Below are 27,019 nucleotides of genomic sequence, written 5' to 3'. Positions count from 1 at the left end.
TTGGAAGATATTTATGTTTTTAGAGCAGAGTTTATCTCCAAAATTATTCTATTAGATGCTAGGCACTGAGCTAAGTGATGGGAAAACAAGAGGGCCTTAGTTCCTTGGAGAACCCATGGGCTAGTAAATGAGTCTCTTTATTTTTGGCATGGGGTAGGTGAGGTTTTTGAGCTGGGAATATCTTTTTGCACCTTTTCCTTTGTATTCCCTGGACATGGTTTAGAAGATTGATAGTCTAATTCTCTCTACTACTCTCTAATGTGTATTCCATTAAGGGAAGTTCTTGCTTTCCAGTAGGAATGGAAGATGTGCTAAGTGGGTCTGACCCATTGTCACACAGACTAGTATTTTCTGTGTGAAGATGGTCTTGAGGTTTCTTGAAAGAGCTTGGTTCTCTGGTTTGTGGTCAACCTCAAAGGATAGGAATGCTACTCTAGGGCACACTTGGCTTCCCCTAAAATCTATTACATCAAGGAAGAATTCATCTGTCTTTTCTGAAGTCATCTGTTTTTTCAGCCTTGATCACCTCTATCATCAGGTAACAATTCCATAAATGTGACATCGTTTTTCCGTTGATTTATCCTAAAACCCACTTTTTCCAAACGTCAGTACACGCTCCTTTATTTTGCCTAGGGATCGATGAACAATGACAGTCACCTTCCTTGTCATTTTGATATTTCACTTTCCGTGACTTGATGATTTTTATGACTATAACTATATCCCTCTCATTTTTTTCCTCTATAAACTTGAATTCTCATCTTTTTAGTCTGTCTTTGGTATCTAGTCAGGAAACTCAGCCACATTTTCTCTTTTCTACACAGACTAAACATCAAAACTGAAATTGATTCTTAGGGACAGGTAAGCTATATGTGTAGGAGAAATCATGGCTCTGGAGCCAGGTACAGTACTTATTTCCTAAAAAAAAAAAAAAAGTGTAGTTAAATGATTACATTAGGAAAAAAACATATAATTTATGTTTTTATTAAATATTCACATTAAAACATTTTAGCTTGTGATAGATGACAAACGTGAGCAAAGCCAGTTCAGAAAAACAGTGACAACCCAGAAGTGATGAGTGTTGGGGCTTGGAATGGAGGGGAAAGGGCGCCCTGAATCCAGGGACCTGCGTTCTTCATTTGGATCGCTTGCAGATTTGTCCGTGGATGTGGGATGAATTAATTTCACCTCTGATCCTGTGTTTCCTTATTTGCTCAATGAGGAATTATACTAGATGACAAACTTACTTCTTTATCACCAAAGTTCAGTGATTCTGTGTATTTAAAAATCAATTCTTCTTAACTGAATCCCCTTTTAAAACCAGTTGTACAAGAATACTAATCACTGGCAAATTGTGCTTTATAATTTAGGATAGAGTCAAGTCACTTCAGTGTTGTGGTGTGACAGTAGAAATCCACTGTAAATTTACAGATTTGGGTACATGGTGTATTATCTGTTGATCCCATGTACATAAGGAAAGAGTTTCTTAGTCATTAAATAAGCTCGAACTGGAAAAATTCTGGCATTTGCCTTTTTCTTCCTGTGTCTTTTGTTCTGTCTCATGACAGTATTGGAAGATAAAGCAAGAATTTTCTTCTCTCAGAACAGTGACTTGCCTCCTTTCACTTTCTGCTATAGTGTTATTTTACTGATTATTTCTCCTTTCTCTTGATCTGTTGTTCCCGTCCTTCCTTCCTTCCTTCTTCCCATCCTTCTACTCTTCTATCCTTCCTACTTTCTGTCCTTCTGTCTAGCCATCTTTTTTTTTTCCCTCCCATTAGAGGAATGAGTTTACTATGCTTTGTAAGTTACTTTGTAAAATAACGCTCTAGCTATATTCTTGACCTAATGATCATTTGAGAGAAGAGTTTAATTATTCTCTAGCCATTTTCTGACACAGGTTTCTCCTATTCTTTTTAAGTTAAATTATAATATTTGGGGGCCTCTGAGAAGTTACTCCAGTCAGAAATTTTGTGTTTTTCTTTCTTTTTGTTTAAGAAAAAAATAAGAACAAAAACTTCGTATTGTTTTATCTAATGTCTGGAATTATGTTGATAGTTTTGCAAATCTTGTTTATTTTAGAAAAAAAAATTATACCAGTTTAAGAATGTCAGCTTAAAAAGTTGGAAGTCATAATATGTATGTTTTCTTTATTGTCTCTATGAAAGTATTTTTCTGTTCTTTTTAAACTTAACTTTCTAATTAGTGAATTCATACTCCCGCTCATTCTGCATCATCCCTTTAGCATAGGAGGCAAAAAATTGTATTTGACTGTTTCTTGTAGAATCCTTGGTGCCAAGGGTATAGTGTTAAAATATAAGCCTTCTTCACTGAATATAGTACAATTTTGAAATTTGAGGTTCATGCGTTAAATTTTATGTTGTCATTTTCACCTTGCTGCTTAGCTTTGAAATTTTTTCCATATGATTTGGTATCTATGTTTATCCAAGTATAGTCCAATTAAGGGTAGGATTAGAAATGAGAAATTTTCAAATATTTTGAAGACATGGAGACAATTTTAGGAAATTAGAAAATATTATATATGGTAAATTAATTTATTTTTAGAATTTTACACCTCTAAAGTGACATTACCTTAGGAATGAATGTGTATGATTTGATTAGAGAAAACAATGTTCATTTTTTGAACATTCAATAAAAAAGTTAGAATCATAGATTATCCCAATAGAAATAAATATACTAATTGACTTTACTTTTAAAGATTTTAATCCATTTGTTAGAAACAGCTAGATAAGATGCCTAGCATCTCATGGTGTTTGCAAAAGGTAAGCAAAAACCAACATTGCAAGGACATGTATGCTTTTTTTTCAATTCATATTTATTGAGATATATTCATATACCATGCAGTCATACAAAACAAAGCGTACATTCAGTTGTTTACAGTACCATTATATAGTTGTGCATTCATCACTGAAGTTAATGTTTTACATTTTCATTACCACACACACAAAAATAATAAGAATAAAAATTAAAGTGTAAAAGAACAATTAAAGTAAAAAAGAACACTGGGTTCCTTTTTTTTTCTTCCCCATTTTTCTACTCATCCATCCATAAATGAGACAAAGGGGAGTGTGTTCCATATGGCTTTCCCAGTCACATTGTCACCCCTCATAAGCTACATTTTTATACAATCGTCTTCAAGATTCATGGGTTCTGGGTTGTAGTTTGATAGTTTCAGGTATTTACTGCTAGCTATTCCAATTCATTAGAACCTAAAAAGAGTTGTCTATATTGTGCGTAAGAGTGCCCACCAGAGTGACCTCTCGGCTCCTTTTGGAATCTCTCTGCCACTGAAGCTTATTTCATTTCCTTTCACATTCCCTATTTGGTCAAGAAGATGTTCTCCATCCCACGATGCCAGGTCTAGATTCCTCCCCAGGAGTCATATTCCATGTTACCAGGGAGATTCACTCCCCTGGATGTGAGATCCCATGTAGGGGGGAGGGCAGTGATTTCACCTGCCAAGTTGGCTTAGCTAGAGAGAGAGAGGGCCACATCTGAGCAACAAAGAGGCATTTGGGGGGAGGCTCTTAGGCACAGTTATGGGCAGGCCTAGCCTCTCCTTTGCAGCAACAGTCTTCCCAAGGGCAAGTCCTGTGGTAGAGGGCTCAGCCCATCAAACCACCAGTCCCCAGTGTCTATGAGTACATCAGCAACCATCAAGGTGGGGAAGCCCAACACCCCTGCATTCTCCACCAGCTCCTCAAGGGGGCTCTGCATATTTTTTTCATTTTTTTTTTAATTAACTTTTTTTAGATCAACTATATCAAAAAAAAAAATAAAAAAACATACAATAAAAAAAAAAAAAAACCATTTCAAACAAACCATAACAAGGGAGTCCAACATGTTTCTACTCTACCCTAAGAAAATAACCTAATATAGCAACATTTCTGTGAACTTGTTCCTACCATACCCATCAGAAGTTAACAAACCACAGTCATTCCTGGGCATTCCCAGAATGTTAAATTTACCCACGATAGCTTATCTGTTCTTACTGGGTTATTGTTCCCCCTACACCAGTTGCTCTCTATCGCTAGTTCCCCTACATTCTACATTATAAACCATTTATTTTAGGAGTGTGTTGCTTAACCTCCAGGTGTTTGTGAATTTTCTAAGTCTCTGATGGTTATTGACTTCTAATTGTATTCCATTGTGGTCAGGGAATGTGTTTTGAATAATTTCAGTTTTCTTAAATTTATTGAGGCTTGTTTTACATCCCAGCATATGGTCTGTTTTGGAGAAAGTTCCGTGATCACTAGAGAAGAATGTGTATCCTGGTGATTTGGAATGTAATATTCTATATATGTCTGTTAAATCCAATTCATTTATCAGATTGTTTAGGTTCTCAGTTTCCTTATTGGTCTTCTGTCTGGTTGATCTGTCTATAGGAGAGAGTGATGTGTTGAAGTCACCTACAATTATTGTGGAAACATCCATTGCTTCCTTAGTTTTGCCAGTGTTTGTCTCACGTATTTTGTGGCACCATGGTTGGGTGCATAAACATTTATGATTGTTATTATTTCTTGTTGAATTGCCCCTTTTATTAGTATGTAGTGGCCTTCTTTGTCTCTCATAACATCCTTTTATTTAAAGTCTATTTTCTCTGAGATTAATATTGGTACTCCTGCTTTCTTTTGGCTGTAGTTTGCATGAAATATTTTTTCCATCCTTTCACTTTCAATTTCTTTGTGTCCTTGTTTCTAAGATGAGTCTCTTGCATGCAACATATTGGTGGTTCATAGTTTTCGATCCATTCTGCCAATCTATATCTTTTAATTGGGGAGTTTAATCCATTTACATTCAGAGTTATTACTGTGAAGGCATTTCTTGAATCAGCCATCCTATCCTTTGGTTTATGTTTGTCAGATATATTTTTTTCCTCTCTCTCTATTGTCCTTTAATGAACCAATATTGAATCTCTTTAGTACTGAACCTTTCTCTATACCTCTCTCTCTCCTTTCTTTGTTTCTCTGTCGGTAGGGCTCCCTTTAGTAGCTGAAGTAGGGCAGGTCTTTTATTAATAAAATCTCTCAGCATTTGTCTGTGAAAAATTTAAGTTCTCCCTCAAATTTGAAGGAGAGCTTTGCTGGATAAAGTATTCTTGGTTGGAAATTTTTTTCTCTCAGAATTTTAAATATGTCATGCCACTGCCTTCTCACCTCTATGGTGGCCGCTGAGTGGTCACTACTTAGTCTTATGCTGTTTCCTTTGTATGTGGTGAATTGCTTTTCTCTTGCTGGTGTCAGAACTTGCTCCTTCTCTTCAGTATTTGACAGTCTGATCAGAATATGTCTTGGAGTGGGTTTATTTGGATTTATTCTATTGGAGTTCTCTAGGCATTTATACTTTGTGTATTTATATTGTGTAGAAGGTTTGGGAAGTTTTCCCCAACAATTTCTTTGAATACTCTTTCTAGACCTTTACCCTTTTCTTCCCCTTCTGGAACACCAATGATTCTTAAATTTGGACATTTTATTTTATCTATCATATCCCTGAGATCCATTTCTATTTTTTCGATTTTGATCTCCATTCTTTCTTTTGCTCTTTCATTTTCCATTCTGTGGCCCTCAGGGTCACTGATTTGTTGTTCAGTTTCCTCTAGTCTTGTACTATGAGTATCCAGAATCTTTTTAATTTGGTCAACAGTTTCTTTTATTTCCATAAGATCTTCCATTTTTTAATTTACTCTTGCAATTTTTTCTTTATGCTCTTCTAGGGTCTTCTTCATGTCCTTTATATCCTTTGCCATGCTCTCGTTGTTTGTCTTTAGTTCTTTGACTAATTGCTCCAAGTACTGTGTCTCCTCTGATCTTTTGATTTGGGTGTTTGGGTTTGGGTTATCCATATCATCTGGTTTTTTCATATACTTAAAAATTTTCTGTTGTTTTTTTGCCTCTTGGCATTTACTTTACTTGATAGGGTTCTTTTAGGATATGTAGGATTATTCAAAGGCTAATCTCTAATTTGTCAGGTCTACAGCTTGGTGGCGTACACTTTCTCTAACTAACCAGCAGGTAGTGTCTGCGAGTCATCTATTCCCCTCAAGTCAGTTCTCCCCAACTTCGTCTTTGTGGTGTGTGGGGGTCTGATTCTTGTGGGGTCCAGTTGGTGTACCAAGTTTGGGTGTGTTGTTGGTGCTGTCCTCCCTGAATGTTGTGTGTATGTCTGGGAGGTTAGGGAGGAAGGGCGGCTTTAATAATCAAACCTCCCAGGTGTTCCTGGAGATTTAAGGCTGTTGTAAGAGTCTAAACCTTCATTTCAGTCTCGCCACAGATTGTCTCTGCCACTGACCCACAAGTCCTTGGTATTGGCATATGGTCCCTGGGATTTCCTAGTGGGTCCCTCTTCCAAGCCATCCCCTCCTAAGGCCTCTGCTGAGGGAAGGTTGTGCTACATCACAAGTGTGCACTGTCCCTCAAAGGAAGTTCTGGGCCACCGGGCTCTGTAGGTGCGTTCCCAGCCTGCTGTAAGGATGGCTGTATGGGGCATGTTAATTTCCCCCTTTTCGCACATCTCCACCTTCCCATCTCTGGGACAGTTAGCTATGGGTGCACGAAAGGCTATTGTCCACGTCCGATATTGTGGCATGTGCACCTGTTGCTGGAAACACTTCCTGTCACACTGGGTGTTTTGGCACGGCTCTGGGCTGTGGCTCCGGTGCCAGGCAGGAGTGTTCCCAGCCCGCCAGGAAGATGGCTGCAAGGGGTGTGGTTATTTTCCCCTTTTGGCTCCCCTCTGCCTTCCTCGCTCCTCCCAAAAGGCTATCTTCTACTCCAGATATTGATGCTTTCTCACAGCCCGTTCCTGCCATGCTTCATCATGCGGTTCTTGCTGCCGTATCTGCAGCTGCTTTTTTTTTTTTAAAAAAAGAACTAGTCTGCCTCCAAACGCCAACCAATGGTTTCCCCACACTGCAGTGTGGCTGCCAGATGTTCAGCAGGCTTACTCACTGGTTTTAGAATGCAGACTCCTGGTTTCTCCAGGTGCACGGTCCCTGTGGATTTAGCAGACCTTATCCAGCTGGTGCATCACTGGAACTGGTGTTCTGGGTGACTTTCTGGCTTTTATCTAATATTTTTCACAGAGGTGTTTTTTTGCCCTGTCTCTCCCAGCCGCCATCTTAGGTTCTCCTGGACATGTATGCTTTTGGGTTAAATGTTCTTGGTAACAAAGAGACCCAGCACATATTCATTTCAAAGTAGCAAAAAATGAGAAACATGTTCACAGATTGAATGCAAATTTGGTTATTTTTTAAATCATTTTTGTCATCCTCATAGACTTCTGGAAAATGTTGTTTGTTAGATTGGGACAAATGATTGTGTTTGATTGTTTCCAAATTCATCAAGCTGCTGCTGAAAAAGGAGGCTTCTGTTTGTACAGTGTTAGGGGGAGCGTCGGTCACTTTTTCAGGGGGTTGTTCCCCAGCAGAACCCAGACTGCACACTGTCCCCAGGCCTGGGATACGGGGCACCACAGAAAAGAAAAAGACACATTTTGCCTCATGTTCTCATCATTTGGCGATGAAGCCAAGTACCGTAGCTGTGCTGCAAGTTGTCATCAAGGCTTTCAGCAGCACAGTTTGGCTGATCAGAAGTATTGTTCCTGTTTCTGTTTTGTAGTGAAGTTTTTTGACATCACTTTCTTCATTACTCCCTAATCATAGACAATAAAATGATTAAAAAGCAGTTGTTCATGGCTGAGTTCTGATTAAGATTCTGTGACGGCTGACTTGGCTCTCTGAAACCATCAGACATCCATTATTACTGTTTGTTGAAGTGCTTTTTCACCAACTCTGAAAGAAAATAGCTCTTCCCTAGTGAGTTTTCCTGTAGTTTTTCAATAATACTAATTTATTTGCTTCCCACCCTTTGATAAAAATGGCTAAGCCAGTGGCTTCTAGCAAAATTCTTTAGCTCTTTGAGACAATTTTTGCAGAGTGCCCAATGTCATGACATCATTACCCAGCCCTGGGATGTGCAATCCCTTCTGCTAAAAGTAGGTATTTACCCATCATGATGTTCCTGATGCTTTAGAGGGATTTTATAGACCTCCAAAACCCATGACACTTTAACTTTTACAACCACTTCTCTACTTTTAATACTCCTCTATAAACATTGATTAAGGCTGTCTCAGAATTTATGCTCCTTTTTCCTAGTTTCTTAAAAATGTTTCTACATTTTAAAAATACCTAGAAATTTCCCATTTCTAGAGTCCTGCCCTCAACTGGACAATACTTGGATAAACACAGATACCAAATCATACAAAAATAATTACAAAGCTAAGTGGCAAGGGATATTTGTTGATCCATTTGTAAGTGGTACAAGTCAGAATAGTTGACTTTCTCTTCCTTGAATGGGTTTTTGCCTGTTGGTACTCTGACTCTCAAGAGGCAAGACTTTGCTACAGAGATGTTATATTATTTTTTCTGTTAGAGAAATTGTGGTTTTACTGAAAAAATTATGCATAAAATATAGGGTTCCTGCATACCACCTTATCATTAACACCTTGCGTTGGTGTGGTACATTTGTTACAGTTGATGAAAGCATATTTTTATAATTGTACTATTAACTATAGCCCATAGTTTATCTTAGGGTTCACTGCTTGTGTGGTGCAGTTCCATGGATTTTTTAAAAAATTGTTATTCTAATAACATATATACAACTTAAAGTTTCCTTGTAAACCACATTCAAACATGTAATTCAGTGCTGTTGTGCTGTTAGTTAACATTCACAATGCTGTGCTGCCATCACCACCATCCATTATCAAAACGTTTTCATTATCCCACATAGGAACTCTGTACATTTAAAGCCTTCACTCCCATTCCCTACTCCTACTCTGTCCCCTGGTAACTTATAGTCTTGATTCTGACCCTATGAGTTTGCTTATTCTAATTATTTCATACCAGTAAGATCATACAATATTTTTCCTCTTGGGTCTGGCTTATTTCACTCAACATGTCTTCAGGTTTCATCTACGTTGTTGCCTGTATCAGAACTTCACTCTTTTTTATGGCTGAATAATATTCCATTGTGTGTATGTACCACATTTTATGTATCCATTCTTTGGTTGATGGACATGGGTTGCTTCTTTCTCTTGGCAGTTGTGAATACTGCCACTGTGAATGTCAGTGTGGGCAAATCACTTTATAACTGAAAACAAAACAAAACAAAAACTTACAATGTCATTTTAAATGGCTGAAAATGGATGTCCAGAAAAACGCATTGTTCTTACAGGATCTCTATTAGTCATTTCTTTTGTTTCTTTTCTTTCATTTGAAATCACTCAGATTTATGTTTGTTTGTTTTTTTTAAACCCTACAACTTAACAGTGTTTGGTTATTTATTAATATTGATTAGGTTACTCTTTGTAATGAGTCAAGTGTAATCTGGAGAAGGACTCTTGGAAAAAGTTCTTATTTAACATGGTTACCCTTATATGGTTTAAGAAATTCTTTCAATGCTTGGAGGATATTGCATATATTATAAAGATGTTATTCAGTCAGCTCTTGCATTTGGAAATATTTGTTTCATTTGGTAGTATTTGTAAGTTATAATTTATTTACATCAGATTCCTTGGGAGTGGGACCCAGGCATCAGTAATTTTTAAAGTGTCCCAGGGAGATTTCAATGCGTAGGCAAAGTTGAGAGCCACTGCTTTGGAATAAAGTTAGAAATAGTATTTCCTCAGGTTTAACTGAAAGTAATGTTGGAGCTTGAGCAGTTTGATTTCTTGACTAAGGCTGAATTGGGATATTTTGCCACCAGTATCAGATAAAGAAAAATCTATTTAGGATTTACATAAGTTGTGACGATATGTTAATTTGGCTGAGTATAGTTTGATATTTTGAATTCAGAATCCCTTTAAAATCTTCCCATTCAGTAATGAAATTTCTGTTAGCTGCTTTGTGAATCTCATGATCCCTGAGACAAAAAGAACTAGGTTTTAACTTTCTCCTAATACTTACATCTTCCAACTTGTATTGTTTTCTCTTTGTTTTGAACCCTTTGCAAAAGTATATATTTAGACTCCTTATTTTATAAAGGGCTTGAGGCAGCTGATCAGTTTCCACAAAGGGTGACAAGGTGGCATAAATTAAATATAGGGTGAAATACGGAGGAACAACACAATGGGGGCAATGTAGAGGCAGGAATGAAGCTAAAAATTCAAGACCAGATGACCTGTATGGTGTCACAGGAAACTCGAGAGAGCAGGACACACTGAGTGTGTTAAATTGACATTTCTGTAGGAAAGGTGAGCACTGCTGCCAAGATGTGTTTCTCGGTACCTTTTGGGCTTAGTGAGGAACTTGGGATGCTTGAGATCAGTAATCAATATGAGGATGCTCACGTGCAAAGAAGGAATTGAGACACTGAGAGGAGACTAAATTAATGTTTAACATTTATGTTGTGCGCTAAGTACTTTGCAAGTTTCATTGTCTCATTTTGCTGTTCACAACGATCCTGTGTAGATGGTACTATTAACCTCATTTTATAGAAAGGGAGACTAAGGTTTAAAGACACTGGATAACCTGGCCTGGTAATTAAGCTGTCAAATGGCACAGCTAAGCTTCAAAGCCAGGTGCATCTTACTTTGTAGCCCTTCTTACTTCCAGGATAGGATTGTTTATGTCTTTTGTATTCCCCCACCAAACCTCGTGTGTCCTGCATAGAGAGAGATGTCATGCTCTGGTTTGGCAAATTCGGCTGGTCTGACATAGCAGCGGTGTGGATATCCTTCTACGATCTGTCTTCTATCCGCATTGTTCCAGAAGGAGGAGGGACCGTGGCTACCACTTCACTTTTAGCAGGTGAATAGGCCGTTTCACTTACCACCCAGTTTTTGATCAGTTTTCCCTTTCTTGTGAAATTTCACTTGTGATATGTTTCAGATGAAACTGTTTGAACAGATCTAGGTCTTTAAGCCTCAGAGAAGATTCAGTACTGTCGCTTGGTTTGGTATGTGATGGCACATCTATCTGAATCTTATTTCACTAGACTTCTAAGGGAGCTGTTGTTATATTCCTTGACTAAGTTGTTGGCAAATGTGTTGTCTGGATTTCAGAATTCTGTGAGTTCTTTCCATTTTTACCCCTATTTTTCTGTCCTTTTGATTTTTTTAACCCTTTCCTGTGCTTGTGAAATTGAAACCTTTTTAATAATACAGTCTCCCTTATTTCCAGCGTGGCTCCCTGCCCCTGTCTTTGGGTCAGACCCAGCTAGCGTTGCTGTTGGATCTGTCCTCCTACTCTCCCTTCTCTGTCACCCTCATTGCAGCTGTTGTGTGTGTTTCTCTCATATTCCTTGTCCTGGGTGCTTCCCTGCCATCCCTCAAACTTCACCGTTCAGAGTCTGGTTCGTGGACCAGCTGTATCGGCATCATCCGGAAGCCTGATAGGAATACAGAATCTCAGGCTCTTCTCCAGATCTATTCCGTCAGAATCTGCATTTTACCAGTATTTCCAAGTGATTCGTGTGTATATTAAACATGAGAAGCACTGCTTTAAATAGCACGTCTTCCATGGAGTATGCCTTAATTAAGGGATAGAGTAGTGGAACCCTGTCATTCTATGAGAGAAACTTGATAAAACATTTTTAAAATCATATCTACTTGTTAATATTTGGGCAATAATTTTGGCATTTTTGGGGATAGGAACAAATGAATATGTTTGGGAATAAATGTCTTTGCTTAACCAAGTGCATGAGTGAAGTTATGGCGTTGGGAAAAGCTTGAATAATCTAGTTCATAGATTGATAAGAAGGAATGATTCAAAGAGCAACCATCATCACTGTAGAAAGAATATTTGATTCAAGAAATATTTATATTCTTCAAAAATGTACTTTCTTATATCTCTTTAGAAGGCCACTAAACAAACGGGTTATATATAAATTAAAATAAGGGTTAGATAGATATTTCTTCCTTTTAAATGTATATTTCTAGCACATTGTAGGAATGTTATTCATGAGAGTTCAGTATCACAGGTTCATATCATGTTCCACTAGACAGAATACAGGAGTTTTTCCCTAAGGCAGCTCTCACTGTGGCCTGGAGTTTTGGAGGTGCCTCTGCTTGGGGAGGCTGTGGGGCAGGGGCTGTGGACCCCCCAGCCAAGCAGTGAGGAGGGACCGTGGAGCTGCTGGAAGAAGAGTGTGAGGTTAGGAGTGGTCAGACGGATGCACGTCCACTCTCAGGTCCCCCAGCCCTCCTTTGCTCTGCCCTCGCTCTGTTCCTTTGAGTGTATTGTGGGGTGGTATCTATACCCCCCTTCTTTTTTTTCCTTCCTTTTAAAATTCTCAGAACCTTTAAATGTTCAACTGGTACTTTTAAGACCACAAATTTTTAAGGAATAGAATTCGTTAAGTGTACTCATAGGTTACCTATTAGAGTTTGACACACACACACATACACACACATGTGCGCGTGCGCGCGCTCTCGCAGGTTGCTCGCTGCAGTGTCAGAGAACCTGATACCCTGGGTGGGAAGTGATACTGGCCATCTGAATGCAAAGGGCTAGGAAGTGTGTTTTTCCAGACTCTGACCCAACCTCGCTTCAACACAGTAGAATTTTCTTGTAGAGAATTGGTTGTTTACAGTGCATTTTGATTAACGATTTAAGAGTGTGAAATTATGAAACTGCAAAACCATTCACTCACATTTCATGTAAAATGGTGAGAATTTAGAGCACACCTACATTTAAGAGACCCTGTTTTCCTTTTTTTTTGGACAATGGGGCATCCGTTTAAACTGGACTCTGCCTAACGCTACAGGCTTTCAAAATTGTGCTGTCCCCACCGTCAGCAGATGCTGGTGACTTGAAATAGGCTGGCCTGGGGGCTGGGCAGTATTCCATTTCTCCTTCAGAAGTGTCTGATGGTATCACAACCCAACACCAGAAACAGATGGAAACTGGAACTCCGGTTTCAGATCTTGTTTAAAGGACAAGAGTTGCAGAATGAAAAGTGTTGTATTAAAAAACAAACAAACAAACACCTGTAATCAGTTAAATGGATGTAGAGAATGATGAAGGGAATATGTGTATGTAATGAAAAGAAAAAGTAGTGAATTTCTCAGGAGTTTATCCTTTGTAAAAAGCACTTCATATATATATATATGTTACCTATTTTACATGTCGTGGTGTTTTCTTGGCCCAAGTTAACTGAAATACAGGATCTTCTTGGTAATTTGCAGATTAGGTCATACTGAGTATGCAAAAAACAGCAGCCCAAAGTGAAGTATTCCAGTCAGATGACTTTTACTTAACTCAAAGTGAACTAGAAGCTCATTGTTACTAAAATGTTTATAAGATGCATAAATACCCTTTTCTTTCATCATAAATGAACAATAGCATTAAGTGAGGTTTCTTTGTTAAGTTCCTCTTGTGGTTTATGGACAGCACCTTGAAACTGATACCTTTGAGGGTTTGCATTAGACAAAATTTTTATATTGGAGTCATCTGGGAATAACTTTAAACAACAAACAAAAACCAATGTGACTTGCGTATTGTGGGAAAATGTGCTTTATTGAAGATGCCCGTTTGTTTTATTTCAAAGCTTTGTTCATTGTGTTTCTGTAAAATGTCTTTCTCTATGGCAGTGTTTTTCACATCTGTGACCCACAGTATAGTCCTGTCCTGTGATGATAACGTGGGTTAAACTATAAGATACATCCACTGCAGGACTTCTCAAAGCCTTTGATAGTACTGATATTCCTGTGACTCTTCTAGAGTGAAATATGGTATCTCAGGTTTCCCAGACTTATTTTACTCTTGTTTCATGTCCCTGTCCCCTGTTTTTTCTTAATGGAATGTCTACTATGGAAGATAGTTTGGGAAATGATACTCTAGTATTTTCACATGTATTTTCTCATTTACCATCACAGCAGTCCTGAGAAACAGAAAGTTTTGTTGTCCCCTTTTGGATGAGGGAGGAGCTAAGACCCACCTGAGTTCAGGCTGGCACCAGGACCCAGCTCTCCTAATAACTCACCCAGTCTTTTATCTCTCTGTCGAGGCCTTCGGTTCAGGTAGGAGGCACCTAGTCATATACGGCAGGGTTTTCTGTTGGAAGAGTGGGCGGTTAGCGGGGGATATGCTGCTCCTCTGTCCTGTGGCTGGTCTACAGGGCACTGTGGTCTCCTGTGAGGACTTTCCAATTCTAGCGAGTTGATAATGAGGGTGAGAGAATTAGTCCGTATAGAACATCTTTGAAGTCATGGTTTCGGCCGTCACCCAGATATGCCTTTAAGTAGAAACGTTACGCAGGTTCTCAACTGTGTTTCAATTGTGTTTTGTTTCCCACTTTTCAACCCATGGTACTATGTCATGTTTTGCTGTCTTTATAGAAAGAAATTCAAGCCATGAGTCAGTGCAGCCACCCCAACGTAGTGACCTATTACACCTCTTTTGTGGTAAAAGATGAACTTTGGCTGGTTATGAAATTACTGAGTGGAGGTAAGTGGGTTTTGTTGTTGTTTATAAGATTTTTTTTTTTCCCCTTTTGTGGGAGCCAGTATGTTGAAGAAGAATTTAGGTTCAATCCCCTCACTCCTATGCTTAATAGATTTGTTTGGTTTATCATTGCCTATAGAATACAACCCATATTACTTAGCATTGAGATTCAAGGCCTTTCATGATTAGGCTTGACTTCCTGGATTATCTGTGCCTTCTTGTCATGTGTTAAATACCCCAGGCTTCTTGGGCCAGGTGAGGCTCCCTAAACACCTGTGTTCCCAATGTCTCTGCACCCTTACCTGTGCTGTCCCTCACCTTAGATGCCCCTCTCCCTTCTCCATGTGCTCAAGTCCCAAAATGTCACATCTTCTCTGCAGCTATTCCTTACTTGCTTCAAAAAAGTTAACCAATGCTTCCTCTTTAAACCCTTTGTTTTAAACGTTATTCAAGTCCTTAACATATTACAATATAATAGATGCTTTCAGTGCTGTTTAGTAGAACTTTCTATCATGATGGAAATGTTCTGTAGCTGTGCTGTTGAGTAGCTACTAGTCACATGTGGTGGCTATTGAGCACTTGAGATGTGGCTAGTGTGATGAATGGCTGAATTTTTATTAACTTATATTTAAATAACCTCATATGGCCAGTGGCTCCAGTATTAGGCAGGGCAAATTTAGATTGTGGACTGTGTGAGGAAAGACCATCTAATGCAATTCTAATTCACTGTACCTGGCATCCAGTGGGAGCTCAATAAATGTTGTTAACAGCTGAAATGGAGAGAAATGCATGCAAAATTATTTGTGCATGATGTTGATTAGAAACAGCACTATTTTCAACTTGTTTTTGCTTTTGGAAAGGGAAAAACACTTCCCTCTCTAGTACAAGATCACCGAAGTTATAAAAGCCATCAACAGTTTAATTTACAAGGTACATTCACAAACCTGTAATTTATTTCTTTTAATCTTTCAACTTCACTGTAAGATAGGAAATGGTAGGGTAACCATTAACTTTATCCAACACTTACTCTCTGGCTATATCCTGTTTGGAGCAATTTACTTACCATATCTCATTAAATCCTGACAACAACCTTGAAATAGTAGGTGTCACCATCCCATTTCTCAGAAACTGCACCAAAACCCAAGGGAGTTAGCAAATTGCCCAGGGTCACACAAACAGTAGCTGTTAATGCTGGAATTTGTGATTTTAGGACCTGCTGACTTAAAAACTGTGCCTACGCTACAAGTATTATCACCTTCATTTTATAGAACCAAAAACTGAAGCGCAGAAAGCCCAAGTGATTTCCTTAGTAACAGCCAGCATATCCCCATCTCTGGTGTGTTCCTTCTCTAGGGTGTCACTTCCTGTCTGTCTTTCTGAGACACGCAGTATGGCTTAGGGGCAGAGGATCTTTCCAGGCAAGGAGAACATTTTGTCGTGCGTGGATAGAGCCAAAACTGGAGTAGCAGAATTTATATGCTATAGAGCCCGTTTTTATCTGCAAACCCAATTCCAGGCTGAATAAGAGAGTCATCTTTAACTTTTTCTTTTCTTTTTTTTTTTGTTTTGTTTTAAGAGTCTATCTGAGATCAAGCAAAGGCCCAGTGATGAGATGAGGAACGCACTGTAATTGGCTTGGGTCTGTTTGTGCAGGTCTCAGTGGGGTGCCTGGGAGAGCTTTGTTCTGTTCTGTTCCCAGTCTTCATCAATCCTGTTAGTCATTGTTTCCTTGAGTGCCTATTTGGGTTTTTAATTAAAAAGGGAAAGTTGAAAAGGAAAGGAAAAGAGAGAAAGGCAGCCTGCCAGCATGTCCTGCAGCATCGAGTGTGGGCACTGCTGGTCTCTATGGAGGTCTGCTCTCAGCCAACAAGAGGATCTTCTTGTGAGCTTTCACTGGCTCCAAGGAAACGAGACATTCTGGCCATCCAGACCCTGAAGGAGCCCTAAATACTCCATTCAAATTGAGGATTTTACCTCTTCTCTCTGTTTTTATCCCAATTAACCTTTTACTTTTGTAAACTTCAGAATATCCCCATTCCCTTTTCTGAGGACCTGATAGAAAATTTCATTGTCTTTTGAATTCAAGAGTCCAGTTTAATCTCCCTCGGCTTTAGGTAAAAGGAACAGCTTTTAAACAGGTTGCCACAGGCACGAGGAACGTGGGCAGATGGGGACTCTTGCTCGATCTTCTTTCAGCAGGCCAGAAATGTAGGCGTGCCTGGTATGGTATATCCTTATAAAATTAAAAAAAAATGTTTTTGGAATTATTGTGTTTTACGTGATCCACAATCCAAGAGTCAGTGAATAAACAGATGTTTTGTTTCTCTCTTAAGGAGGAAAATATGTGTTAATTTTCTTCATAATATTTTATCACATCAGATCTCTTAATGAGGGGTGGGCGGTTCATCTGGGACAGTTATATATCTGATGGTGAAACACTATCCTCTTAATCATAGAGCACCATTTGTTAACTCTTCACAAATGTTGAACTCCTATGTAATTATAGTTTTTAAAATGACCTGGAGGTTTGGAATATTAATATGTGTTGAAACATGAATTCACAAAGCCAAGGATACTGATCTGTTTATAGTAACAAAGTATTGGATATGTATTTCTTTATTATAAAAGTCACTATTACAATCATCAGGTGAATGAGAATAAAGATTGCCTCAAGTCACAGAAAGGGATCTTCTGGTTATAAGCAGAGATCTAGAGGCAACATACTTGCCCCTCTGCCCCCTGCCTCTGTGGTTTAGGTGTTAAGGAAGAGCTGTGTTTCTCTCTCAGCCGTTCACTGCTGTTTCTTCTGGCTCTTCTCCTGGATTCTTAACTCCTGTTTTTTTTTTTTTTTTCCCCCCAGTTCAGACATATTAGACTCTCTCTTGATTCTGTAGCCAATCATATGTCTAAGGAAAAGGGACTAACCCTGAGGTGGCCCAAACTTTTCTGGGTCCCTGACCCTCATGCAGACGTGGACTTAGTGTTTCAGGTCACGTGGCTGCCATACTATGCCTTGGGAATATTTGAGTTAAATAAGCAAACAAAAAACATACTTTTGTGTTCCCGTTTAATTTTCCAAATAGTGAAGCCCTATTCTGAAAAGGTAAATGAAGGTGCTTATAAAATTTCTTTTTCAATTCTTCCGTCTGTCCACTTAGGTTCAATGTTGGATATCATAAAATACATTGTCAACCGAGGAGAACACAAGAACGGAGTTCTGGAAGAGGCAATAATAGCAACAATTCTTAAAGAGGTTTTGGAAGGCTTAGACTACCTACACAGAAACGGTCAGATCCACAGGTATGACCTCTGAGGAGGTATTTAAATTCAGCTGTTTGTGTGCTTTGTCTTAGTGTGTAAAGAATATCAAGGAAACACTAGCTGCAAATAGGCATGGCCATTATTTCTAGCTTAGGTAGGTTAAATAGACGGGGAAAAAGTTCTCAACAAAAGAAGTAGGAGACTAAATTATGTTTAATTGTATTGGTATCTTTGGGATTGCTTTATCTGCTTTTACTGAAATAATAGCAGAATATAAAAAAAGGGAGTGAATGCATTAAAAATATCAGTTAACGTACTACTCTTGAAATGTACTCAGTTGTACTCGATAGCATGTCTGACTTTCTATTACAGGCATGAATGTTCCAAACATTACATTATTTGACATGATAGTGAGAGGGATGGAGGAAGCACTAATCCTCTTTTGTAACATAAAATCCTAGTTTTTTAAATTACCAAACAGCATAAAATATGAGTGCCTGATATTTGAGTGGCTTAATGTAACTTGGACTCTTAGGAACAGTTTTGTGTGATAACCATTTGCCAGTGATAATACTAATGTAATTTCCCCACACAGAACTGTGAGCGAGCTGTACATTTAAATGGTCTCTGTTATTTTTTTCAATAATTAGAAGAAATTGTTACTTAAATAGACATCAAACTTGTAAGTTGTCATTTTTCTTTATTAACTGTTAACACTACTTAGCACGGCGTCTATAGAGTAAAGAATATAATACACTGAAACATATGATATTATAATTAGTATTCAGTCAGTATCTCCCCAGAACTCTGGGGAGTACTGGAGGAGAGACTGATCAAATGCATTGTTTGAGATGGTGATGGGATTACGTTGGAATTTCACCCAGAGACAAATGTGAGTGGAAGTAGAACATCCTTATATAGACTGGGCTTTAATTCTTGATAAAATGACAGTATTGTGAGTTTATGGACAATCTCTAACTCTGTAATATAAAATAATCTACTCTCTAGTGGTTTAATTAAATCTAGGTAATGATTTAGCATAAAGTATTTGTTACTGAAATCCCAGTCATCCCCATAATTAAACTATAAAATCACCGTGTACCCTTGTAACTTTTAAAACCTGTGATATGATTTTATTATTTATAAAATATTATGTCAAAGTTTCATTATATGATATATTTTTTAATCTTTCTGAGTGATTTGATGCAACATAATGTCTATACTCGACAATTAATTTTTCTTTTTTCCTTTTTTTAATAGAGATTTGAAAGCCGGTAATATTCTTCTGGGTGAGGATGGGTCGGTACAAATAGCAGGTAAAACTGTTAAAGATTCTTATTTGGTTATAGAAGTATTACGGTCTCAAAAAATGTGGAATTGTTCCTAAGAAATGAATAAATGCCTGTAATCTGTTTTAAGAATGCATCTGGGCTGCCTGGTTTTACACAGCACATATTTACAGAATGTTGGGGTCTGAGGCACAACCTATTTCCTACTGTTTTGATGAATCCTTGTTAGATCATCCTATAAATACTGCTATTTTAGTACCTAGCATTTTGATAAAGAACAATTTTACTTTCAATTTTATTGTGTTTTATACATTTCAGATTGAATAACGGTGATAGTTATATAACTGCAAGAGAATCACTTTTTTTAAAATTCAGTTTTATTGAGATATAGTCTCATACCCTACAGTCATCCACAGTGCACAGTTTTTCACAGTACCATCATATAGTCATGCATTCATCACCACGATCAATTTTTGAACATTTTCATTACACACACACACAAAAAATTAAAAATAAAAAAAAATACAAGTTAAAAAGAACACCCAAAACATCCCAGCCCTCCCTATTATTCATTTAATTTTTGTCCCCATTTTTCTACTCATCTTTCCATACCCTGGATAAAGGGAGTGTGAGCCACAAGGTTTTCACAATCACACAGTCACACTGTGTAAGCTACATAGTTATGCAGTCGTCCAGGCTACTGGGTTGCATTTCAGCGGTTTCAGGTATTTCCTTTTAGCTATTCCAATAAAAGCCTTTTAATTCTGAAAAGATGGCTGAAAGAATTGGGAACTCTTAAAATCTAGGGCTCATTTTCCTCTTAAATCTGACCCAGCATAGCCTTTTTTTTTTCTTCCCCCCGCTAGTCAATAGGCTTGTGGATGCACTTTTTGAATGAATACATCAGCCAGCGCTTTCCCTGCTGGAAACCTCTCATTTTGTTATTGGTCTTAGAGTAACCTCAAAGGCCTGGGGTGAAATGTAGCCACATCCATATTAACTCTTGTTTTACTCCATATCCACAAAGGTCTGTCGCCGTGATCCTTTTAGCCATCACTGTTTCTTGGTGGAGATGCTTTTGCCTTTTTTGGCAGGACAGTCCTTCCTTGTACTGAATCGTCCCTCACATCGCAAGATGTTTCCCTTCTCACTTTCAGCCTTTAAATACTAGCAACACTTCCTAGCAACATCAGTCAGAATCACTGATTTCACTTCTGTTGTTGAATAATGCTGAAGTTTGCCCCAAATGTTTAATCATCCTAATCTGTTTATTTTTGAGTTGGGGTGGGAGAATCCTATCTTCTAGCACAGGTTTAGGGTCGTCACATATTTATTCACATAAATAAATTATGAGGCCAAAGCTGATTGTAGTCCTTGGTCCCAGTCTTGTCTACAGATGAGTCTGAGGAGCTCTTGTTTTTATTAGAAATGCAGGAGTTCAGCGGACCACAAACCACCACCATGAAAGACAAGTTTTGAGTCATCTCGCTATCTGAATGTTTGCCTCCTCTCTGGGTGTCAAAGAGCTTGTTAAATGATGCTCTGGCCTGTATGACAATCAAGACAGTGACCAAACCCTCTGTATGTCATTAGTGCACATACAGGGACGTCTATTTATTTATTTTTTAAAGGAAAGAAGAGATGTCTTGAAAGTACAAAAGAGAAATTGGGAATTTGATTCAAGTCAAATGTTTCTTCTCTGGAGAACTAATGATGAAAGTGGTATCTTTTATTAGTCCTTGTCTTTGAAATTATAGAGTTACTCAAATATTATAGTTGGTTTGAGATCACTCAAATAGAGGAGGCACCCTGTGTGTCAGTAAAACACAAAGGCTTTGGAACCAGACAGGCCAGAGTCATGTTTGCACTGTGCAGCTCTGGCAAGTACTGCCTCTTTAAGCCTCAGTTTCCCCTGCGGTGAGATGGCAGTGATAATGCCTCCCTTTCAGGCAGAGACAGAGTTCCTTTGCAGCTGTTGAAGCTTAAGCATCAGGCCCCTGTGAGGGCAATGTGTTTCTGGTTGTTGCAGAATGTTCTAGGGGGAGAGGGGAAGCCAGTTTATTTTTCTTTGTAAGCATTTTTGTGAAACCGTTTAAAAAGATCCTAGAAGAAAGCCTGCATCTCTAAGGCTCCAGTGAATTTATATGATTTTTTAAAATTCTAAATAAATGCTCATGCTTATAACTAACTTTATATTCCTTGTTTTCAAGAGGGCCCCCAAAATTGTATAAGCTGCATGCCCCATGAAACCTGAATCTACCCTGCTTTTATAGGGCTGTTGTGATAAATAAATAAATGTGTAAAATGCCTAGTCCAACCAACAAAATGGGAGATGGAGAGGAATAGAGAGTTAACTGAGAAGGAAATAAAAGTAGTCCTTTAAACTTATGAAAAGGTGCTCAACTTCACTTGGAAACAGAAAAATGCAGATTAAACTATATTGAGATAGCATTCTCAGAAATCTAAAGTTTGTCAACATTCTGTTGATGAGGCCTTGGGGAAAAAGGCCTTTTCACACATTATTGGTAGTAGTGCGAAATATTATATCCCCAATGGGGAAGAATCTGGTAAAGTCCATCAGAACTACAGATGCATTTACCCTTTGATCCAGCAACTGAGTGGGGTGTTGGAGCCAACCTGCAGAAACCAATTGGGTGCATCTCTTTTCCATTCTGCCTTTAATGACATCATTTGCTTGAAATTAGCCATGTTGGGAGTATTTACACCATGGCAATCAGCAGATACTACAACCAGGGCCCTTTTTTTTTTTTTTCTTTTTTGAGTGACAGCTGATTGTTAAACATTAGCTAGGAATTTATCCTCCAGATATCCTTGTGTGTGTCTGGAGTGACATATGTATAAGGTTATTTATTGAGCTATGTTTGTGATAGCAGGTATCCACGTTGTAGAATACCCACCAACTAAAGGAGAGTGAGAAATTCTGTGTACACTGATGTGAGAAAATGGCCAGGCTACATGGTTAACTGAATAAATATAAGGTGGAAAACAGTGTGTATAACATGTCACCTTTTGTGAAAGAAAAGGGGAGAAATAAGAATATCTTTATATATTTGTGCAAACACTGGAAGTGAGACTAATTAGTGTATCTGTTTTACAGCATTTTGAGTTTTGAACCATGTAAATGAATGACCTAATACGAAAAAAAGAAAACTCAATTAATATAATAAACCCCCAATAAGTCAAAGCCATTTTAAAATCTTTTATTATGATAATTTCAAACATAGCCCAACATAGAGAGAAGAGTAGGATTAACCTCGTGTATATATACCACCCTGTCTTCAGTAATTCAAAACTTATCACTTTTTGCCATTCTGGTCTCATCTGTCTCCTCCGTCTGCTTTGGTGGGCCTTATTAGCAGAGTCACCATTGTTGCTAGTGTTCCTGAGCTGTTTAAGTAAGTGCCTTATGTATGCATGTCTTGGCCTCATTCTAGGCAGTGGCCCTTATCCCACAGGCGAGGGCAGTTTCAGAAAAGCACTTCAACTCAAGAGGTGACAGCTGAAAAAAATTGTGGGCAAAAATCTCAAACCACCCAGTCCCAGAGCTGTTTAGTTGTTTACGAGCACAGGCTCTGGGATCCACTGGCTTGGTTCAAATTCCCAGGCTACCTCTTACCAGCTCTGGGACCATGGACAAGTTATGGAACCTCTTTAAAATATGTTCCTTACCTTATAAAAGGGGGATAGAAAAGATAACCTGTGTCATCTTTGTGTGGTGCGTATGCGTGTGTGTGAAATCAAGTGAGGCTACTCATGTCCTGTGATTGTAACAGTGGCACACGGTAGGCAGGGAGTAAATATGATCAACACTGGCTGCTGCGAATGTTTCCACTCTCTGAGTGTTACTAGATCAGCAGGATCACAGCGACTCTCCCCTGCACTACCTCAGATTGGTCTTTCAGGAGGTTCTGCTCTGAGCGGATTTATAAGTTACAAAAAGGTAATAGTAATTATGGAACTTGGAACTTAACTTGTCATTAATCTTGCTCTAAGCTGATAAGAAAGCAGAGCTAATTTTCTCTGTTTTATAAGGAAATGACCATTTCTCACTAAGAGAGTCAAAAAAACAGTGAAGTGTCCTTGAAACGAGAAAGCATGTCCACCTCAGCCTTATTCTGCCGCCTGGAGCCCTGCCAGTCACCCCGTCCCTTGTTGTTGGAGGAATGATCTGAGCTCCTTTGCTGGGCCTTGTAGAACACACTATCCTTTTCTTTGTTGAAGCTTGGATCCCCCAGGTGAGGTTTCCTGACTTTTTCTTTCCCTCTCAGGTCTTTGGGTATTTTGCTCTCCCTAGGTGGTTGTGTTTTGTGTGACTCAGTAGGTGGTTGATGTTACACCTTGGGGGTCACGTTTGGAAAGCCACCAAGGGACTGTGGAATGTGTGAAGTGGGCAGAGAAGGCCTTGCATGTGGTGCAGATTTTGTGTTACAGCCATTCCGGGGTCTTCTTGGCATCCTTTCTTTGTGACTTCATGCTTTTGTAATAACACAAACTGGGTTGGCCAGTTCCCAGATGTTTAATGGTAGATTAACAGACATTCAAATTTACAGTTTCTACATCTCTGGAACTATAGCTTTTTAGAATTCATATCTAATTTTCTGCATATTCTCTGATCTGAGCACACAATTGAGTTCATGTAGTATTTACAATGTAAAATATTTTAGTTTCAATAGTAAAAATAGGTTATTGCCTTAAAAACTTTTCAGTATTTCTTTGAAACAAGTAGTTGGTACTTCTGTCCGTATTTTATAGGAGTTTGATTTGCTTGATTAGGCCCTCGGTCACTGACAGGACAAAAACTGGGACCAGGAGCCTTTGGGTCCTTTGCTGGAGTTTTTGTTGGATGAAGTAGGAGAGAGGGGTAGACGAGTAGAGGGCAGAGATTCACAGCAACCACAGGAGCTGGACTGTCTCTTTTTGTTGCCACGTACTGTATGTTGCCACATCATAAATGATATCTTACTTTCAACTAGACTGCTTTTGCCCTTTTTCCTTTACTTCTTTATACCCCCTATGCCCTGTTTTGGAAATAAAAGTTAAGTAGAGAAGTTTATGTTTGTTTGCATGTTACACACACACACACACACACACACACACGTATAAATCTTGAAAGTGTTATTATGAGCACTATTTTAAAATTAAAAGGATATTTTTGCTATTTTAATAGCATCATGATTTTTAATTAAAATATCACTCCCTCTTCTATCGATTTATGTTGGAGATTGAATCATGTCCTCACAAAAGTCATGTTCAGGTCTTAACCCCTGTTCCTTTGGGCGTGAACCCATTTGTAGATTAGATTTTGCGATGTTAGTAGGTAAGGTGAGCCCACACTGAATGATGGTCGATCTTTACCCAATATGGCTGAATTCCTTATGAGCAAAGGAAATTGGGTAGAGAAAGAGAAGCCTAGTGGGAGCAGCCAGAAGCTGAAAGTCAGCGGAACCCAGGAGAGAAAGAAGACACTGCCATGTGCATTGCCATGTGACGGAAAACCCAAGGAACCCTAAGATTGCGGGCCAGTCAGAATATACCAACCCCGGAGGAAGGAGGCCTTCTGGCCTCTGAAACCGTGAGCCAGTACGTTCCTGTTAAGCCACCCCAATGTTTGGTATTTGTTTTAGCAGCTAGGAAACGAAAACAGTTTTTGGTTCTGGAAACTGGGTTGGTACTATTATAGGTATCTAAAAATGTGGAAATGGCATTGGGATTGGGTAATGGGTAGAGGCTGGAGGAATGGTGATGGCTCAAAAATGAGTGAGAGCTGTGGAGAAGGTTTGTATCATTTAGAGAGTACCTCCTCGATGTCATAAACAGAATGTTGGTAGAAATATAGTGCTAAAGGTAACTCTGGTGAGGCCTTAGAAGGTGATTCGTGTTATAAAGTGGTAGAGAACTTGGTGAAATTTTGTCCTGACGTTGGAAGGAAGGCAGAACTTGAAAGTGATGAACTTGGATATTTAGCTGAGGAGGTTTCCAACCTAACTGTCAAAGGTGCCATCTGTTTTCTCCTTGCAGATTATGGTGAAATGTGAGAGGAAGGGGATAAGCTCAGAATCAGACTCTTAAAAACAACGGAACCAGAAATTGATGGTTTGGAAAATTCTGAGACTACCCAGACAGTGTGCTCTGAGACTAGGGCCAGAAGTGGATGCTTGATCAGGGACCTCCCTGAGCTTCCGGGAAGTGAGTCTCCAGAGAACTCGGCTCTGTGCAAGTGTTGAGCTGAATGGCCCTTTGTTAAGGAGAATAAGCGTATGACTTGTGGATACAGTGAGCCATTTCACTGGAAGCAAGAGTGGAAATGCAGTTATCCAGAGAGGATCTGTGGAGAGTTCTGTTATAGTTGGGCCCCTGGAACGGCACACAAAGCCAACAAGGATTTTGTGAAATTTGTGTGAACAGAAGCAACGGCTGAAATGGACAAAGGGAATGAACTGAAGGAAGAAGGACTTCATTTTCAGGGGCAGAGCCATGGAAGCTGAGGTCTGCATCAAAGAGATCTGAGGCCAAGAGAGCAGGCTCACCCGGGCCATCTGCCTTGGTGCTTGGAGGGGGCTGGCCTTGTTCTCCATTGTTCAGGGGGTGTGCTGCCACCCCAGTGATCAGATGGTGGGGCCTGTGCCCAGCATTTGCAGGGAGCCTGGCCACCATCTTGTTGCTCAGAGAGGGTGGGGCCTACAATCCCCTGTCTGGGGAGAACATGGTCACTGCACAAGCCGTGGAAGGAGTGGGGCTGCTGCTCCATCAGGCCCAGAGGACAAAATATCAATCCATTAATGGCTCTCAGACCTTGAAATATAATGGGGTTTGCCCTGTTGAGTTTTGGGCTTGATTGGGACCTGTGACCCTTATTTTCCTTCCAGTTTCTCCCTTCTGGGATGCGAATGTCTATCCTATGCTTTTCCCACCATTATATATTTGAAGTAGATAATTCGTTTTCTAGGTTTCACAGGTCCATTGAATGTGATGGATTGAATGTATTTTGCCTGTGGGAAGAACATGTCTTTTTTGTGGTCCAGCAGGCTGACAATGGGAGATTGAATCCTGTCCCCCACAAAAGGCATTAACAGGTCCCAATCCCCAGTCCTGTGGGTGTGAACCCATTTGTATATAGGACATTTGAAGATGTTAGTAGTTAAGGTGTGCCCGAACTTAATGAGGGTGGCGCTAATTCCAGTATGGCTGAAGTCTTTATGAGCTAAGGAATTTGGACACAGAGAGAGAAGCTACGGGGGGCAGCCAGAAGCTGGAAGTCCACAGAAGCCAGGAGAGAAAGTGGAAGATGCCGCCATGTGCATTGCCATGTGACAAAACAGCCAAAGACCAAGGATCACAGGAAGCCAGCCCCAGAACGCCACAGTCGTCAGGGTGAAAGCATCACCTTGCTAACACCTCGATTTTGGACTTCTAGCCTCAAAACTGTAAGCCAATAAATTCTCACTGTTTAAGCCAACCCGCTTTATGGCATTTGTTTCAGCAGCTGAGAAGCTGAAACAATTGTAAAATCCCTTTCTCAGAATGTTTTATCAGAAAAGGGAAGATTAAAGGGCTGGTCAAGACCACAAGAAACCCTAGCCATATTGTGCAGTTAACAAGTGGGTTGAAAAAGGCTAATATGCTTGGTTTTATTTAGAACAGTACAAATTCTATGGAAATTACATAAATTTTCTGTTGGCTCTGGGCCAGTCAGTAATTAACATCTATCAAGAACTTCTTACATGCCAGGCCAAGTTTCAGGTGCTGAACACGTTTTTACTCATTCAGTCCTCACCACAAGCCCATGGAGAAGATAATATTATGGAGCCCATTTTATAGATGACAAATTAAGGTACAGAGTGGGTAACTAAATTTCCCAGGTCACAGGTACAAGAAGTGTTAATTCAGATATTGGCAGTCTGGCTCCAGAGCCTGTGAATTGACATCTGTGGGGATTCCAGGGGGAGGACCCAAAATCTGAATTTAGATGATCTCAGTTTTGGTTAGAACA

At 39.2% G+C, this 27,019-nt stretch overlaps 1 protein-coding gene across 3 annotated transcripts in view; it reads left to right on the top strand.

The window, feature by feature from the left end:
- Positions 1-27,019, top strand: part of STK39 (serine/threonine kinase 39) — a 382,860-nt gene that overhangs the window by 93,982 nt on the left and 261,859 nt on the right. For all 3 annotated transcript variants that reach the window (XR_005218895.1, XM_037850139.1, XM_037850140.1), the window contains exons 3-5: positions 14,353-14,461; positions 17,617-17,758; positions 18,980-19,035. Coding sequence is in view for 2 of the 3 variants with exons in the window: in XM_037850139.1 (XP_037706067.1) it covers positions 14,353-14,461; positions 17,617-17,758; positions 18,980-19,035 (307 nt within the window). In the remaining variant the exon portion in view is untranslated. The remainder of the gene's footprint in view (positions 1-14,352; positions 14,462-17,616; positions 17,759-18,979; positions 19,036-27,019) is intronic.

This window comes from Choloepus didactylus, chromosome 9, assembly GCF_015220235.1.
Source record: "Choloepus didactylus isolate mChoDid1 chromosome 9, mChoDid1.pri, whole genome shotgun sequence".
Classification (NCBI taxonomy): Eukaryota; Metazoa; Chordata; class Mammalia; order Pilosa; family Megalonychidae; genus Choloepus; species Choloepus didactylus.
This window is presented reverse-complemented; position numbering and strand designations above follow the sequence as displayed.